Source organism: Phaethon aethereus (genome assembly GCF_964289735.1).
Source record: "Phaethon aethereus genome assembly, chromosome: Z".
In the NCBI taxonomy this organism is placed as follows: domain Eukaryota; kingdom Metazoa; phylum Chordata; class Aves; order Phaethontiformes; family Phaethontidae; genus Phaethon; species Phaethon aethereus.
The window spans coordinates 2,015,059-2,033,471 of record NC_138577.1 but is presented as its reverse complement, the minus strand read 5'-3'; the positions used below and the strand labels follow the sequence as shown (position 1 = coordinate 2,033,471).

The following is an 18,413-nucleotide window of genomic DNA, read 5'->3' as shown; positions in this document are numbered from 1 at the left end:
CCGGCGCCACGCGGGAGCGCGCGCCTGCCGGCCACGCGGAGCTCGCAGGGAGCTCGCGACGCAGAAATGAAACCCGGGAAACCAAAATACGACGGGGTTTTAACCACGTGCCTAATTAGCGGGTTGGAAATGAATGGAGCCGTTGTGCGAGGACGACGCTTTCCAGAAAAGGTGTCGTTTAAATATTGGTCCGTGGTTTCTCTCCTGGTCAAAATGAACTTTATAGCTCCAACATAATTTAAAAATATGATAAAGGCTGTAATTGCGTGGCATTAGGAATGTCAACCAATTAGGCAGAAAACGGTGCTATATAAAAACCCTACACTGGTGCCTGTTATGTCAGACTTCATTCCAGTAAGGTCAGTCTGTCCAGTTTTTCTGAATTTATATTACACCTGCTAACTAAAACACACGGTCAAGCAAAACAAACCACAGACGCGGCAGCTACAACCGTGCTAAAAATTAAGAGGAGAAAAAGATAGTAAGACAAAGCAGCAAGAGCCATATTTTGTCTTTTAAATAACGCCAAGTCGCTTGACGCTTTTTGTTTGTGTACGAATGACATAACTGAATTACTTCACGAGCTCCTACCCTAATTCCTAGGGGTGGAAAATTCCGTAAGTTAATTTAATGTGGATGTAAAAAAAAAAAATACGCACGAACACGCTCTCTTCCTGTGGGCCCTCACGTGAAGCATGCAGGCTGGCTGACAGCCTTCTAAGCGCTAGCTTAAAAATAACGTACACCGGTTTCTGGTTTATAGTGATTTTAATCGATACCTTCGTGCACCACTACAAAAGAAACATGTGTCTTCTAACACTCCCGTGCAAAAGTTAGCATTTAAACACGGTTTTCTCCAACTCAAGTCGAAATGTTACGCTAAAATCCCCGCAGTCCGCATAACCTCTGAAATAACAGGAACTGCGGAAAGCCAGGAAATTCACAGCTCAAGCTGAGAACATACGCTGAGCTCAGGCCCTTGAGGGATGGAGATGGGCAGAATACATCAACCCCAACTCCGAGTTTGCGTCTTGACACGCGACTTCTGAAACTTTGGCCTTAAAGACCCTTGTGGAGGCAGAAATGTTACGAGCAGCCTGACAACAAACCCACATCAGCCCCATTTCTCAGCCACTTCTGCCTCTTCCCAGAAGTGTCCTTGTTCCGTCCCGGCTTTACGAGCCCGGCGACGGCAGACTATTTGAACGACGATGTTTGCAATCCCGCAAGCGCTCGTGCACGCGCTTGCCTTCAACGTCACGAATAGTCCCAAGGGGACGACTCGTGGTGGTGAAGTCGAGCGCACGTGTGTTTGCAGAACCCGGGTCTCGATGGGATGGGAAACCCGAACCTCCATCTCATCTGCTCCATGAGCGGGATCCCCGCCTTCCCCGCTCCCCCCACGACCCCCAGATACACCTGCAGAGGGCCCAGCTTTGGGCGAGCAGCCGCCGCACCCCACCGGCGCGCCGGGGGGACGCTGGGCGTTCAAATTCCCACCCGGCCAAGGAAGCCGTGCCCGGCGCCCTGCGAGGGCTTCCCCCCCGGCTCCTGCACCCGAGGGCTGCCATTTGAGACGTATCCCTGTTTTAAGACGTTCCCGCTGCCCTTCTCCCGGCTGTACGTGCTGCTGCTGCAGCGCGGCGGGTGCAGAGGCGCGGGCGGCTCCCGCGGGCCCGCACCGCTAACGCGGTGTGCTGCTACGCCGGTATCCAACACGCCGCACTCGTAAGCGCTGGGAATTAATGCACGCCGGTTTGCTCATGGCACGGGGGAAATTAGAAACAGGGACATCAGCAAATTCCAGGGGCCTGCTAAAAATTAGTAAATGCTTAAACGCTCTCCTTACTGGGCCGCTAATAAAAAAAGCGAGGGAATGTAAAATAAGAAATCCCTTTTAAGACAGCCTGCTGCAGCGAGCCGTTCGCGCAGGGAGCAGGACTCCGCTCCCAGCCACACAGCTGTAAATCTGGCCTCATTCCATTCAAACCGGAGCACTTGATTCCCATTTCCAGCAGCATCCGACCGATCTCTGCCTTATTTTTGTCTGGGGAGAAAAGTCGCACATCTGCTGCGCGAGGGAGAGCGCGGGCAGGGCGCGCGGGCTCCGCAGCGCTCCGGGGTCGCCCCGGCGCGCTCGGGCAGCGTGCGGAGGTGCGCGGTGGGCACAGCCGCTTCCACCAGCGCGCTCTACAAGTTTCCGGTCCATACCTCCCACTGCTACTTTATTTACTGCAGCTGGCCAGCCTTTTATAGCCTGTTTCATGTATTAAAATTCAAATGTGGAAAACATTACCAGTATCCTCCTTCATTTTTTTTTTTTAAATTTTTTCCCCCTTCAACTTCCTTTTCAGCGTGGAATGTATCAAATGGTCAAAGGCTAACTTCAGACTGACTCTACTCAAGAACTATTTCCTTTGTTCTTATGTTTTTACTTCAAAATTCATACCAGTTTTCCAAAAGAAATTATCGGGCCCGACTCTTTCACCCAAGTTACGGTTTCAGACAGTGAGTAATGCTGCTTGGGAAGGCGGCAGGCTCTGGGTTTTCAGAGCAATGTCCCCGTCTTGTTTGCAGCAGCAGCGCGCTCTCCAAGCATCCGAATTCTCCTGCTCGGTTACCTTGCTCTGACCACATACTTATTCAGCAAAGTCCAAACAAAACTTCGTTTTGTTTGTGGTCAGACCCCATCACTCGGCATTTCTCTTGGAAAAGCAAGTGCCTACATATTCCTAAAAATATGAAGGGTTTTTTAGACGCATGATACCAGCACTTCGATTTCTCATTGTTGCTGCTTTTTTTGTTTAAATCTAACTTCACCTACATCTGGTATTTAGGCGAGGAGCACATATTTATGGAACAAACTGTCTCTGAAGTGATGCCCTGGGTGCATGTTGCATCAGTTTAACATATGCAAAGCGAACAAAGCTACAAAAATTAAACTCTTTTCTCTTGATTGAGAGCAGATATGCAGAAACAGTTGTAAGTCACAGATCTGGCTTTTAATAAAGCCAGATTTCTTCATTAAAACCAGTATTGTTTAAACACTGGAGGAAAAAATAGCTTTGTACAAACTAAAATCTTAGATTATATGTATCCCAAGTGTATTTAACACATTACCTGAGGCCAAGCTAAATTACAATCTAGAATTTCCTTTTGTGAATTCTCAGCAACTGCCACAGAGAGCAAAACAATGTCTGGTTCATGCTAATTTTATTGGGGAAGGGGAGAGGAGATGGATTTAACGGAGCTGCTGAAAAAGCATCTTTTTCCCTCTCGGAGCCTTTCGCCAGACCATTCTCAGTTAACACTTCACTTTTTTTTTTGAATTGCAAATGGTGCAGTCTCAGTTGTGGCTTTTAATGATATTTCACCCACGACGCAGTCGCTTTTAGTAACATCTAATTTAACGAGGAGCAGAGCCTGTCACAAAGCTGCCCCAATAAAAAAATACCCCCCGCCGCCTTTCCTTTCTCAGGTGCTTACTTTCAACAACTGATTTTACATTTTTAGTAACCTGAAGCAACAGAAACTATGGGCAAATATTTAGCTTAGGGCGTTGTATGTGGACAAGTTTGAAGGGGAGAACTGTTCAGTCAAGGAAGCTGGGTAAGGACACCTGCAAAGCAAGCTTTTCCTTGCAGGGGGGAAGCAGCAGACAGCTGGGATATTTAAATGCCCGCATGAGATGGCGGACCTCAGCTGCGAAGGCTCTGGATGGTGCTCGGCACTCAAGCCGAGACAGAAAACCTTGCCCTTGGCCAGAGATGGAGTGTGCCGAGGGCTGCGGAGCCGTCCCCAGTGCGGGATGGAGAGCGGCCGAAAGCCGCAGCCAGGCTGGAGGAGCCGCCCGAGGACTTCCCCCAGCATCGCACCAGGCTCAGGAACGGCCCTGCTGAATAAAGCCGTGCTCTCCGTACCGCTGGAGGCTAATTATTTTATAATCACCTAACCGCCTATCACGACACGCCTAGCGCGAGGGCATCCCCGGCGCGCAGCAGGCCGGGGGACGTGGTAATTATCAAATAATTGGCCACCAGGAGAAGCTCCTTCCTTCCCCTAGTAGTTGCCTCACACTCGGGCATCAAAGTTCTCCTTTCTTTCTTTACTTTTTTCCTTCCCTTGTGATAAAAAGGAGGAATCCTGTCTGAATCCTATCAAATAAAACTCTAAATGTTTGCATTTTCCATATGATGTCTAATCCTATTTGGAATGCTTCTGAACATTTGGCCTTGATTACATCTTGGAGCAATGAATTTCACAGGTCATTGTGTGTTGAATAAAAAGTATTTCTTTTTGTCAGGTTCACTGAATGTCCCCTTGTTCTTTAATTATAAGGCAGGATGAATAGGAGAGCTAGATTTACCTTCTCTATGCTGTCCATTATTCTATGTACCTCTATTATGTCTCCTCTTATTCATCTCCTTTCTAAACAAAATCACCACAATCTGTTCAACCTCCCTTCACATGAATATCCTTCCATGCTTGCAATCAGTCCTGCCATTTGTCCCTGAACTCGTCCTAATTCCACTACACTTTTTTGAGATAGGAAAACCAAAACAGAAGACAGCTCCGGGGAAGGTATACACACGTATGTATATGTAAATATATACCCAAGGCACATACTGCGACTCCATCAGTTTTGGCGTCCTTTCTCATGTGCCTTTTCAATTCAGTGGGTTTTTTGTCTTGTTTTTAGGGATCCTCACACACCAAGGAGAAATTTCCATACGAGTCTAGCAGAGTCACATGCTTTCCTCCCTATATGTATATGGTTAATTGAAATTCTTTCTTCTAATCTGCCCGGTCTTGCCCTCAGCATGTGAGAAGAGCAGGGGATCAAGCCTAGTCCTCCACAGCGCCGTGCAGCAGCAAACTGGCCATGGATCTGTCAGGTCCCTTTCTCCTTCCACATATTTTCCCCTAGTCTTAATTAACCTAAATAGCTTGAACCGTCTGAAAATACTGCCAGATAACTACTTGTTGCCTTCCCCCATTCCACGTGTGAGTAAGCAACTCTATTTCTGGAATGAAATTTGGAAGTATAAAACGAATGCCTTTTAATCCTGCTGAAGATTGCGCTGGTCTAGTTCAGCTCTGCACGTGCGCAACTTCGCCGCTTCCTAATTGAGAATTGCTGTTGCTCAGCTCCTGCAGGACTGTTATTTTTTCGTTAACTTCTGCTGAGGGACTTTAAGAATTTCTGTAGACTCAAATGCATTAAATGATTTTCCTTATTACTTTTCTGACATACTAAAAAAGAAAAAGATTGAAGAGACATGTTTCTCCTCTGCAAGAGAGAAAGCAACCGCAAAATATTTCCTTTGCCAAGTGCAAGACGTCTGTCCTGGAGACCTAAGTGGTGCATGTAAGGCAAATTACAGAGCTGATCCCACGGGCTTTTGTGACACACCGCTTCCCCAGGCAGCGGTGACAGTCGGGGGACTCGGAACCGCAAGGACAAGCGCGCGAGCCTGAGGAGGGTTTGCAGAGCCAGGCTTCTGTGCCCCGGCTATTTCACGTTACAGAAGGGTCACGTAATCCAGAGTGAAACACATGCCACAGCGAGCACATGCAACTCTAACTCTGAACTACCTTCTCCTCCCAAATTTAAGCATGTGTTTAGAACAAGAACAGGATTACCTCCCATTCCTTAAACCTTCTCCAGCCCTGCATGCCAAAACCGCGCCTTGCACTGAAAACTGCCCCAAGCAAGTGGCGGGTCCCGAGCGACAGGCGACACTGCCAAAACCTTTTTCAAAGCAAAAAGGGAAAAAGTATTTCAGGACCTCCGGCTCCTGCCGGCTGCCACGGGGCAGCTCTCACCGGCACGCTCTGCCGCCTGCCATGGGGCTGCTGTTCCCCGTACACCCGCTGCCCGTCAGTGCCTTCTTGGTGCACGCGTGCCCTCAGCCAAGCCGGGCTCGTCAGCAAGGACGGCTAACGAGGCCGGACACGGCGCCGAGCAGCTCGGTACCAGTGACAGGAGTCGTGCCAGCTGGGCTGAGGGCACAGGCAGTGCCGAACAGGAACGGGTGCGCTCACTGGCACCCGAGAGAAACGCGCGTACGCACATTTGTCGCTGTAAAATAGCTCACGCGTACACACTGTGCGAAGGCAAGGCGCTACCGCTCCCGCCACGAGTACGCTCACGTGCACTAGTGTGTAACATCTCTGAGAATCTGCAAACCCTTGCAGACCCTTACACCCGTCCATACACCCATCCACCCCTTTCTTCCCGCGTCCCCAAGCCCTTGAAGCTGGTTAGTTTTCCACCCCAGCGCTGTCAGCGAGCCCCATGGCTTACCATGAGCGAGTGCCGGTTGGCGGAGAGCAGGCCGGTGCCGTAGCCGGACCCCAGACCAGCCATGGCTCCATTGTGCGACGGCCCTATCAAGCCGTGCATGTCGGCGTGGCCCCCCGGCATGGCGGTGGCGGGCCCCACCGCGTGGTTGCGCAGCACGTGGATGGCGTCGTCCAGTCTCTCCAGGCGGTCCTCGATCCGGCTTTGCTGTTTGCGTGCGAGAAACAAAGCAGGAAAAGCATCAGCAGGCGCGCAGGGCTGCCCAGCGCCGGGCACGAGGCGCTGCCGCCGGTGGGCGTGGGGCGCGCGGGGGCACGGTCACTGACAGCCAGTCCTTCCTTCTCAACCCCCTGGTGTTTTTTTGTTGGTTTTGGCTTTTTTTTTTCTTTTTTTTTTTTCTTTTTTTTTTTTTTTTTTTGAAAGGAGTGGTTTTGTTTCCCTAGGGCAATGTTTAGAGTAGCGTTGCGGGGAAGGAGAGAGCATGGTTAACACGAGTACAGCTTTGATTTTCATGGGCAAAACAGGTTCAATGATTCCTCATGAACATAATCATTACAGTACATATGTTGCCCTCTATGTCTTTGAAAAGTTTTAGTGATACTTAAAAAAAAAATAATAAAAAAAATAAAAAAAGAAGTAGAAGTAAAGAAACAAATATACCTCTAATCGTAATCAATCTCTGACTGGGATTTTCCTCCCCCCATCTAATCCCAGGATCACGCACAAAGAGAGAAAGAGGAACTACCAGATCCTACAGTCCCTCGCTGCCTGTTGGATTTTGTCCCTACAGGTATGTATCCTGAAATCACTTTTTATCACTGGTAAAAGCAGCAATAAATACTCTTCCCTAACCGAGCAGCTTACGGCCGCTGAGCAACGTGGCAGCGCCCAGCAGCCGGGGCGGTCCCGGGGCACGAGAGGCGCGGGGCTGCCCCGACCCCCCGGCTGCGATGCCACTGGGGTCCCTACAACCAGGCGCCAGGGAAGGACGGGCCCTCGCCTCCCACTTCCCCACCACCCTAACAGCCAGCCCACCCACAGCCCTTCGAGAACCCTGACCGCCGCTCTCCCGACTCGCTGCCTCCCAGCACTGTGCTCCTGGCTAAGCCAAAAATATCCCCTGAGGCGTGCTGCTGGCAGGGCCAGGATGAGGAGAAGTGATGGGCTGCAGGGAGGATCAGTCTCGAGGCATCAGCCTGCGTGTCGCACAGGCTGCTCCACGGAAGGAGGGACCCACGTCTGCGTGGCATGCTCTGGGAACAACCTGCTGTGGGAGCTGCTGCCCATGGAACCCCCCTGCACCCCCTCCTCTGCTTCCCCCAAGCCCCACCACTGCCCTCGGCTATCCTCAGCGCAAGCCTTGTGTGGACCTGGGCACCTGAAGTCTTTGCTCTTTAATAAAATACGGAAGGGGGAAGCTCCCAGGACAGCCCCCAAGCACGGGGGAGCCTGAGCTGCAAAAATAAATAGGCACAGCTTATGGATCTCTTCAGCAAATCTCTTGGCCGACCCATTGCTCTCCACAAACCAAAATAACTAAAAAACCTCCAGAAGACAGACAGCCTAGAAAATATCACAGTCAATCATGAGAAGGATTTCTGTATCGGGGCGGAAAAAACAGCCCCTAATTCCAGACTCTGGCAAACTTCTAACGAAGCCAACAGGAGTGTTGCATTGCAGAAAAAACCCCACCCCATACTGGGGGGTTAAACACTGTGCCCTCGGGAATTACCTGATGGCTTTTTTCTTTTTAAGGAAACTTTCAAATTCTAGCACTATTTATTTCACACCCAGCAATACGTCAGGCGTTTCACACAGATTAGTGAAGCCCCCAGACTTCCAGCTGAGGCCGACAACCAACCGAGAAGAGCGAGACAGAGGACGCTGGACTCTCTGCACTTCTTCTCTGCCCTACCGTGCTTTTGGCCAGCTCCGACTCTTAATCTTTCCACTAGGAAAGGTGACAAATCTTACCCACATCCCTTTAACCCTCTCTGCCACATGAGCATTTAGGACCAGCTCGGCCTGGCAAGCTCAGCCTGCCGGCTTTTCCCAGGGAGAAGACTCCCGACCACCGCTGCTGCATCGGCCGCGCTCCCTCCCTCACTCCACGGGACTGATGGAGGCTTGCGTCCTGCGTGACAGCCACCACAGCTTTCTACTCCCATTTTCTCTTCAATCTATTCCATCTGCCTGCTCATCCTCCCCTCTGTTTGTGGTCCTCCTTCCCCTTTGCAGTAGACTTCAACACCGCATCCCCTGTCAAACAGGAGACCCTGGCCAGCAGCATCTCGAACCGCAGCACGTAGCTAGAGCACGGGGCGCCCATGATATGAAATTAGAGGTGGTAAAATCAAGTCCGAGGGCATAGCGGTCACTAACGAAATGAAAACCTGTGTGAGAAGAATGGATGAGAAATGGAAAGAACAGCAAGTAAAATACTGAGGCAGAGGAGGTCACTAATCAAAACATACCAAAGAGTGTAAGGGACCTTCATAATTGGGAGATGATGACGCTTGACCTCCATTTCTAGACCAAACAGCTGTGCCTGCTAATAGTAAAATTGGAATTACCATTAGAACTATGCAAACAAAAATGTCTTTCAAACTTTTTGGACAGTTTTGTAGACATGTAAATGCCGTATTCCAGATAGACTATAGAGCAGACATATGGAGAACTTCCAAAATACACACGGATTAAAAAAAAAAAAAAAAGGTATTTTGTAGCAAAGCACGTAGATGCAGGCCACAAAGTTCCCCCAGGCTGCTCCTCCGCATAGAGGGCTGCATTCATTCGGCAGCTGGAGCTCCGAGAGGCTCCGGGAGAAGGAAACGTCTCGGTGGTGGAAGCAGAAGCAGCGCTGCTGCCGGGTGCTGCGGGGCGGCTGGACCCCTACGCGAGCCCAGCGCAGACTAGCCCATTCTCCTAGCCTTGCTTCCAGACACACTCAGGGCCACCGATTACGTCATCCCACCATCAAATTCACAAAATCTTACAGAAAGAAGTCAGTAAAAGCACTGCACACAACATTCACGTATACGCTGATGAGGTTTGCGCTCTCTCTTTGGGCAGGTTATTTGGTTTAGCCCGGTGAGACCGCCAAAGGTCTGACCGAAAACCTTCTGGTTTGTATCCGCTGCTCCAAATCTGTTCCTGTTGCTCCGGGAAGAAAAGGGCTCCTGGTCTGCAGCAGCATTTTCTAAGGAAAAATTTGCCCTTGTGAAAGAGGCAAACATGGGGAAAAGAAGGTTTTTTCCAAGTATTTTCCCAAAAGCTTTTATACAAAGCTTAGACATTTTATACTGTTCTTTTGAATGAGCGATCTTCTGAATGATCTCATAAAATGGGGTTAAGAATTTGAGATGGAAATATTAGGATTTTAGTCTTAATGTCTACATCGAGTGGTATTTCCTTGAATTGAGACAGGCCAGGGTGGAACTCATGGCAATTTTTTTAAGCTCTCACAGTATAATTTTTTTCTCATAGAAGTCAAAATTATGCCAGTTCTAATTAAAACTTACATCTTCCCTCTTCTGGTCCCCATGGAGTTTTTAGTTGAGGTTTTGCTACAGCACTGAATGGAGCAATGAGCAGCAATCTTTACTTTCAAAGTATTTTTTAACTAGTCCTTGATATCCTTGAGGGAAAGCGGCTTGCGTGCTAAACACTTTCAGCTCTTATCTAAACGCACTTATACTCCTTATTTTTATTTATTTTGACACTCGGTTCTCCCTATTTACCCAGCAGAGCCTGGGTAATCCCAAATTAACACGGGATTTTTCTCTTTGGCTCGGCCCTTTCCATCGAGAAGGAGGGCAGTGCCTTGCTCGGAGAAACGCAGCCCCGGCACCACGGGTGCTACACCTCGGGGGCGGTTTCGGGCAAAGTAAGGGCAGAAAGGCATTTCCTGAGGCGTGAGACCCCCTCCTAAGCTACGACAGGCCAGGTGGCCCCTCCGTCCCCTGCTAGGGGTGGCTTATGTGGGGACATTTGTTCGCCCTGACGTTACGTGCTCCTTCGCAGCAGGCGAGCCGGAGGGCGGTGGACGCGGCGTCCTCCTAGCCCTCGCCCTGCAGAGGCTGCCCGCGAGCACAAGCTTCTCTCCATCCCTCCTCCCCAAAGGGTCTCGTCACCGCAGAGCTGCTACTAGCCCTGCGTCTCTTTAACGGATGAGGAGCCCAGGAGCTCCTTCCACCTCTGTCCTGCTCCTCATGCCCCACGGAGGAGGAGGGATGGATCACACCTCTCGCCAGCACGGCCCTACTGCCTCGGCTGCCTCTTAGGGTTCCTGGTGAGGTTAACAGGATGCAGGGCTCATGCACAAAGAAGAGGAGACCGGGGTCTTCGGTTACTTGTGATACAGACCTCGTCTCAGGGAGGGGATGGAAAGCCGGGAGGCGTTCTCCAAAGAGTCAGCGTGTGCTGCGTGGGAGGAGAAGCCTAACACTCTAGCTGAGAAGTCTCAAGGTTTAAGAAATATGAGTTATATTCAGGTAAACATTTAAAACACCTGATGCTCATGAGAACTACCCTGGGCCTCTAGATCTTTTCAGTTTAGGCTTTTATTAGTAAAGTGGGTTTAGTTAAAATATGCGTTTATTGTAAACAAACTATAAAATGACTCAACTGGATTCACAGGGGCTCAGTTTGTCCAGAGACACATTTAATGGATCAAACCAGCGTTCGCTTCAGCCCCGGGAGGGGAGGGGGTAACAGACAAGGAGATGTACCTGGCACAGCCACCCTGGCGTGAGGCTGCCGCGAGGGCGGGGGTGTCCCTGCACAGGGGCACGGCCACGGCACGGGGACACGCTCTGCACAGGGCAGAAATCACCTGCCACGAGACCCCGAGGGCACTGCAGGAAGCTGCAATAAAGATGCATAAACCCACTGTGCTTTTCTGGAAATGCATCCACCCAAGAGCTGCAACGACCTTCTCTCTGCACTGGAAATACAGCCTGTAGGACACCTCTCTGCTCATCTCTCTGGGGCCACCAGCCACCTGCGACGCTGCACAGCGATACGGGAACCGCCTGGTGCTGCCGGCTGGATGCACATCTCACACCCAGTACCGCAGGAGCTCATTTAGGCATCTCCTACCAAAAATATGTTGAAACGTTCAGTAAAATAGAATTGTAACAACAATACCTGAGAGAGAAGGGGGAGAACCAACAGGAGTTGAAGGATTTGATGAAAAGCTGTTGTTGGTGTGATCTGGAGAATAGATCTTTAAAAGATGATACAGAATTAATCTAAAGCCATCACAAACTGATGCAGAAAGAAATATGGAATTCTTATGCATTCAGTTCATTTAAATGAAAGCAGGACAGGTTAAAAAGCCTCTTATTCAAATATTAATATTTTTATAAAGACAAAACTGTATTAGATGCAGGAAGCTAGACAACAGACCCCTTTTGATGGGAACAGACACTACCCAATTAAGCGATGGTTTCTGATCGTCACACGGATCTGCTACGGTAGATAAACACATTTCATTGCATAGACTACTTTACGAATGAGTGTCATTGAACAAGGCCTTAAAGCACGCCTGAAAATTGCTTTTTTGTTAAGCTGAAATCCCTTAACGGCCAAAATAAAGCAAAGGGAGCAGAGCACGTTAAACCCTGGCACAGCGGGTAATCCGCAGCAGCAGACTCCAACTACTCGTCCGCTGCTCCGGCGAGAAAGCCCCCGCGTGCCTCGTGCCTGGGCGAGGGTGCCACCGCCCCGCGGCGTCCCCGCTCACCACCCGTGCCATTTGTCAGGGCACCACTTCAAAGTGGATTCTGTACTGTATCAGTTATTTCAGGCAAACTAGACTCTGACTTTTCGTCTTTGTCAATGAAGCATCGAAGAATATTAAAAAAAAAAAATTAACTCTCATGAGAACTCAATGGAACCCACTCTGCCCAGAAAATAACTATAGTGGTCCTTATTAAAAGTCAGCCCGTGCCAACTGGTACCGCAACAATAGCTGGGGCACGGCAAGGTTTCCTCCTGCTTTGAGCTGGAAACCTGCCGTGCCCCAGCTACCCAGGTAAGAGGTGGTAACTGCTGACTTTAACAGTAACCACAGTAACTGAATAGGTGGAAACCGCCATGAAAAATAGAAAATCTAAAGGCAAATTCAAAAGGAATCTTGTTTGCGGATGGCTCGGTAGTGCCAACCTGCTGCTGGGTTCTGTTCAGACCTCCCTCGCCCTAGGAAACGCAGGGTGTGATAGACTAACAGACACAGCTCCTTGGCACCCAGTCAATGCGTCCAGGTCAAGGCTTCCCCTCTTTCCATTTCTATTCTACCATAAAATTAAGTCTAAAGCTTCTTAAACACCATTTTGCACCGATTGTTCAATATTTCGGTTGGCAGTAACTCCACGCGGGTGATCTCTGAGACCAGATCTCTCTCATTTGCTGTTCATCTTCGTAAACTCCAGACGTCCAATTCTGATTAAAGTTCACACTTTCAAAACGGTAAATGTGTATTCCAAAGTAAATATTTCCTTACAGAGGCAAGTGCTTTCCCCAGCGCATCACCAGTCTGCGAGCTGCCTGCTGCCCCACTTCCTCTGTTTGCTGAAAAACAAAAGACTCCATGTAAAAACAAACAGTAAGACATCATAAACTTCTATTCCTGGTCCACTTACTCATCATTTAACTGCATTTTCATGCTAATTACATAAAATTAATCTTTAATTACCATTAATCTGTTTGCTAAGGTAGATATCAAACACATTCATGCTCCATTTTTGCAGATAAAATATGAACTTGACATGCTGTTTTTTAAAAAAATACATGGCGTATTTGATAGTACTCGGCCACGTGGCTTTACTTTTTCTGAACGAAGGCTTCTAACAGTAGAAGATGCTCAAAGGTATGGAAAATGTGCAAGCACACAGCTAGGCAAGCCTGCGGTGAGCTGAAGCCTGGGGTTGAGGAAAGGCTCCTGCCTCCCCTGCCCCGTCCTCAGAGCCGGCAGCCGTCTGAGGGTGCCGAGTTTGTGCTCTAGGATGTGCAAATGCAGCCCAACGAGGGTTTTCTGCTTCAAAAACTCTATGGCGCTTATCTATAAGGGCAATACTTCACACTTAAAACGTCAAAAACTACCACCGAGGAACATTATAGAGGCGGGGAAGGGGAAGACAAGCCCCCTGGGGCCGGGAACGCCAGCGCTCAGCCTGCCTGCACAGCCCGATTTCCCTCGGCGCGCCTGCCCTGGGAGCAGTCACTAACTCCAGGCTCTTGCCGCGCTCCCAGACAGCCCCAGCCTCCCCGGCTGCAAGGGAAGGACAAAGTGCCATTAACAAGCAGCTACCCGGTATTTTGTTTTCTCCTCATTCACTCTGTGACCCTGGTCCTTTGTACACTTTTCAATGCATGTTTTAAAGGTGTTATTAAATTCCATACGGACTTTTCCAAAGTGTTCCTTCTGATTTCACTTGAACATTCCATGAGCATTGAATGAAATGATTTTTCACCATGTCTCAGGTGATGGGATTGCACCTTTTATATGAGAAATTTAGGGCAAGAAAAATAATGGTGTAGCAGGCCACCCAGTTTCTCAGGCTCAGGTGATCTGATGGAAAACTTCTCCGTTACAGGAGAAAGCAAAGGAAAGAAAAATTAGGGCAAAACATCCCACCGGTTTCAGCATCTGTATGTCCATTTATAAACTAAAAGCACAGCTTTGCCTGACAGCTGCCCGCGATCAATGCTTCTGCTTTCATAACCCAAATCAGGTGGCCAGAAAATGATTAACAAGCAGTCAGTAACCACCCCTGAAAGCCCAGATTAACGGCTGGAACGCGAGGGCTGAGGCAGGAGAGAATCCCGTACGTGGTGGGGGTTTGTACCACAAAGCCCATTTTTTAGTCATTGAAAAGTAGTATTAAAAAGCCTCCTCCAAGTTTCACCCCAGTATTTTTCAGTTAAATATTCAGGGCACGGGAAGGAGCAGGGTTGGATCCATTTTAGGGTGCTCTGATTTTGGCGTTGGTGTAACTACCGTCACTAGTAAAGTAAACGCAGCTGGATCAGCACTCAAAGCAGATGAGCTGATCTGCCCGCAGACGCTGCAGCTCCACGGCAGCGGCCGGGAAATCTGTGGTCCAGGGTATGTCCTGCCACCCCCCTTCAGAGCAGCCTTTCTGCTCCACCTCCTCCAGTCTTCCCACCCTGAAAGCATTTATCTCAGTCACTGTCTCCGCTTAGCTTTTCCTAGATTCCATCCCTCGCCCCTTTCATCCCAGCCTTCCTCGCTTAGCCGTTACCGTATCTCTGCTGTCAGAGGTATCAGTTGCTGATCACCCACCCTGCCTAAGCCCAAAATTTCTCATAGTAGCTTCAGCAGGGTCTAGTTAAGAAAACTTAAAGAATGGCACAGCACAGTGTTTTCCTTCTATTTCTCACGAACAGCATGCATGTTACCCCATGTAAGAAATGCAGCATCTTCAAATTTAACCTGACTGCGTAACTTGGACATCTCAGCATTTATCCTACAGCATCCTCCTCTGCTGTAGGATAAACGGTCTTTGCATTTATCAATGCAAGGTCTACGTGAGTCCCAGATGCTGTTAGACAAACTTGTACGGTGCGGTTTGCAAGTACATCTTTGCTGACTCCTTTTCCCCCTCCTTTTCTTATTTAAACTTTTATTATTGCATATTTGAAAATGTGCTCATCTGCCAATGGCAGCTTATTTGTGATCTCAGCTCAATTTGAAATTAGGCATCAAGATGTATAAAATAAGATATATAAAGAAATGTGAAGAAAGATAAAACAGGTGGTGTCAGCTAGAGATACAACTTATCAGGGCAATTTAATGCTGTAAATCACAATCTAAAGATTTGTGACTTGAATAATACCAGGCAGATGTCCAGAAATTCAGTTACTTTGCTGTAAAGTGAACTGTGAATTTACATGTAAACCATGCATTGTTTTTTCCTTTTTGTAAGTGACCCTAACTGCATTATTCTAAAATTAAAGTCCTACATTTGTCTGTCTGAAGGCTGGTTTCTCCCAACGAGATGAGCTATGCTGGTCCTGTGGGAGAAGCAAACGCAGGAACCACAGTCTTGCTCCACGTGCTCTTAGAAACCTGACAGCGCTGAGCTGGGCCACGTCTTATATTAGTTACTGCTAAGAACAAAGGAATTCTTCAGATATACTGAATATTAAACTTTTCCTGAAAGACTTTGAAGACAAATTACTGCGGTAGGCCTGGAAAACATACAGGGAGAGCCTCAGGGATGGGCAGCAGTGTGCAAAGTCCAATTTCACAGAGAAGAGGGAGCTTCCCGGGGAAAGGGATGCTTGAAAAGCAATACAGTAGAGGTTTGTAACATGGGGAAGGCAACTTCCCATCATTATTCGTTGCTCTCCCTGTATAAAAACTGAAAGCCACCCATTAAAACAAACAAACAAAAAAGGTGTTTTCTTTTCAGTCATGTCCGGTCAATGGGGAAAGTCATTGCTTTAAGGTATGCAAAGACCAAGCTTACATCCCTAACCGTTTCACATGTGAACTGTTAGCTGCTTTAGCTGCCATTTCAGTAATGTAGGAGACACGACTGAAATCTGTAGGTGACTAAAGAAAACGCTGTATTTGAAGAAAGAACAGAAAAATAAGAGTCTTAATAAGAAACACAGCAAGAAGCTCTCATCTGCTGCAAGAGCCCAAACATCTTGGGAGCAATGGGACAAAACTAACATCATCCCAGGACTGGGCACTACAGGAATAAGAACGAGACCTCGAACACAGGAAACACTAACCCAGGGTATCACTGCAGAGAAAGGTAATGTACAGCGCTGCTTTACATTGGGAACAGCTATGGAACACAATCAACTGTTTCTATTAATATCGCACAGTTGTTGATCCATCACTTTACCACTGGCTTCAATGAAACACGATTTAAATACAGCCGCTGACGCCCCAAAGGCTGAGCAGGGACGGGCTTAGCTGACAGCTTCGGTATGCACTGCAACTCTCAGGTTTAAACAGTCAGGATATCTACCCGAGCTCTGAAAAGCACCACTGGTGTCCAGAACAGCACCCAGAATGGAAGAAAATGTATATAAAAAGCAAGAAAGTGTATCTGGACAAGGCTGGGACGTGCATCGTGAAGGCAGATGCAGATATTCAGAGCATGTCTGTGCAGACCCCGCTCCTTGTGCGTGAGCGGCCGGCGGGAAGGTCACGGCAAAGAAGGACTGCAGCCCAGCCCGGCTGGCATCAGATTTGTCACTCTGCGCCAAAGAGTAATCTGATGAAATCCGTGGACGGTGCTCCCACAGCAGCCCTATAAATCTTCCCAGCAGGGACGGTCGCAAGGTAACCTGCGGAGAGCATGCCGAACCCTGGCTGAACGAACTCTGAAATAACTTGAGGGTCATCACCATAGGGTCTCGGACAGTCTAAAGCCTCGCTCTGTCACCTCTGGGTAAAACCAATCCTCAGGTGGTTTTCCAAAAAAACCCGTAGAACGTAGAACAGGTATCGATCCTACCTAAATAAAAGGCTTTCCTCACATCTAACAAGCGCTCCTGAACTTCCCTTCAGCTTTTGGAAGAAAACCATACGATGTTCAGGTTGAGCAAGATGGAGGATTTTCAGCAAATACTTAACACAAGTTACATGTAAAACTAAAAAAACCCAACAAAATCTGTGAAAGAGCCATTTTAATGGCTTAAAAGCAATTATTACAAGCTTTTTCAAGCCCATCAGAAATAGGCACAATCATGGATGGATGCTAGTAACAGGAGAATTCAAGGAAAAAAGGGTACTAGAAAAAATGCTAAACAGATTATTTTCATCTGCCTTGCCATGGGACAGATGATATTTTACAAGGGATTAGTCAGAAAAATTGGCTCCAACTGAAGTGTCAGTGTAAAGGCTTTAAAATAAATCAACAAAAAGAAAAATAAAGAAGAGCCAAATGACATTTCTAAGAGCTCTCAAGAAACTCAAACACAAAATTGTCCAACTTCTAACTGCAGTGTAAACCAACTGCTTAGACCAACCCAGTTCTGAAGTAAAGAAGGTAAAAAACATTAAATGTTTAACATTAACATTAAATTAAAACCAATACTGAAAACAAAGATCTGTGAATTCAAGAGCCATCAGATTTTAAACTTGACTTCTTTACTAGGAAAGATGACAAAGAGCAATATACATAGAGTCAATTACACCATATTGCACACCCAACACTGCTTTTTTGGAAGACAACATGTTTTGCAAATCTAAATTCTTTCAAAAACATGATGAGCACACTGATGCAGGAGATCCAGTAAATATAACAGATTTGTACTCTCAGCTTTCACCAAAGCCACTCCTGAAGGCTCTTAAAGGAACTAAACTGTCTTCTGATAACAGAGAAGTGAGGACGTTCTTGCAGATTAAGAAATTATTAAGAGAGACTACAAGAGCAGGAATTAACAGTTAGCTTTAAAAGGGAGGAGTATTACCAGGAAATTCCCAGTTGTGCAGATCTGTACTGTTCAACATACGTGGCCTGGAAAAAGATGTGGTATACGCCGAGGTTGTGACGTTTGATTCAGAATAATAAAATATAATGTTATTTGTAAAGAGCAGCTCTTGTAACACTAACTTGCTGGCCAATAAATGCCATGCATACATAAAAAATATCAGGCAACAAACATGGGGGCAAAAAAAGCCTTATGCCATAAGTGAGCTCTCAGTTACCTAATAAGCAGTCCACGAAGAGGAGAAATCCTAGAGCTACAGCGAGTAATTAGCTGACAACCTGAGCTGATGGTTAAGCAGCAGAACCCACCCCTCACTGCCCTCAAGAAAACCCCAACAACGAGCAATGACTGGGTGAAGAGCAGAGATAACCCAGAAGCTTGTTATGGCCCTCTATGAGTTGTCAACACACATATATTTTGGGTAAGGAGCAAAGATCTGGTAAGTCCATCAAGAAAGAGCATCAAGCTCTACAGAACTGAAGAAGTGAAGTCAGAAAAAGCAGAGGGTGGCTCCTTTAGAAGATGAACTCAATAATGTGGATTCTCCAGCTTGCAAAAATCTACACTGGGATACGGGGAAGGCTACATAAACCCAAGCAACAGGGCAGAAAGGCTATCATCTGGTGCT

At 47.8% G+C, this 18,413-nt stretch overlaps 1 protein-coding gene across 10 annotated transcripts in view; it reads right to left on the bottom strand.

The window, feature by feature from the left end:
- Positions 1–18,413, bottom strand: part of TCF4 (transcription factor 4) — a gene marked incomplete at its 3' end in the record, with an annotated part of 234,245 nt that overhangs the window by 11,133 nt on the left and 204,699 nt on the right. For 7 of the 10 annotated variants that reach the window (XM_082013467.1, XM_082013469.1, XM_082013472.1 and 4 more), the window contains 4 exons: positions 12,810–12,877; positions 11,453–11,531; positions 8,779–8,855; positions 6,308–6,511 (listed from right to left, as the gene is read on the bottom strand). In XM_082013467.1, the coding sequence (XP_081869593.1) occupies positions 6,308–6,511; positions 8,779–8,855; positions 11,453–11,531; positions 12,810–12,877 (428 nt within the window). The remainder of the gene's footprint in view (positions 1–6,307; positions 6,512–8,778; positions 8,856–11,452; positions 11,532–12,809; positions 12,878–18,413) is intronic. The other 3 variants (XM_082013471.1, XM_082013474.1, XM_082013468.1) reach the window with 1 other exon arrangement.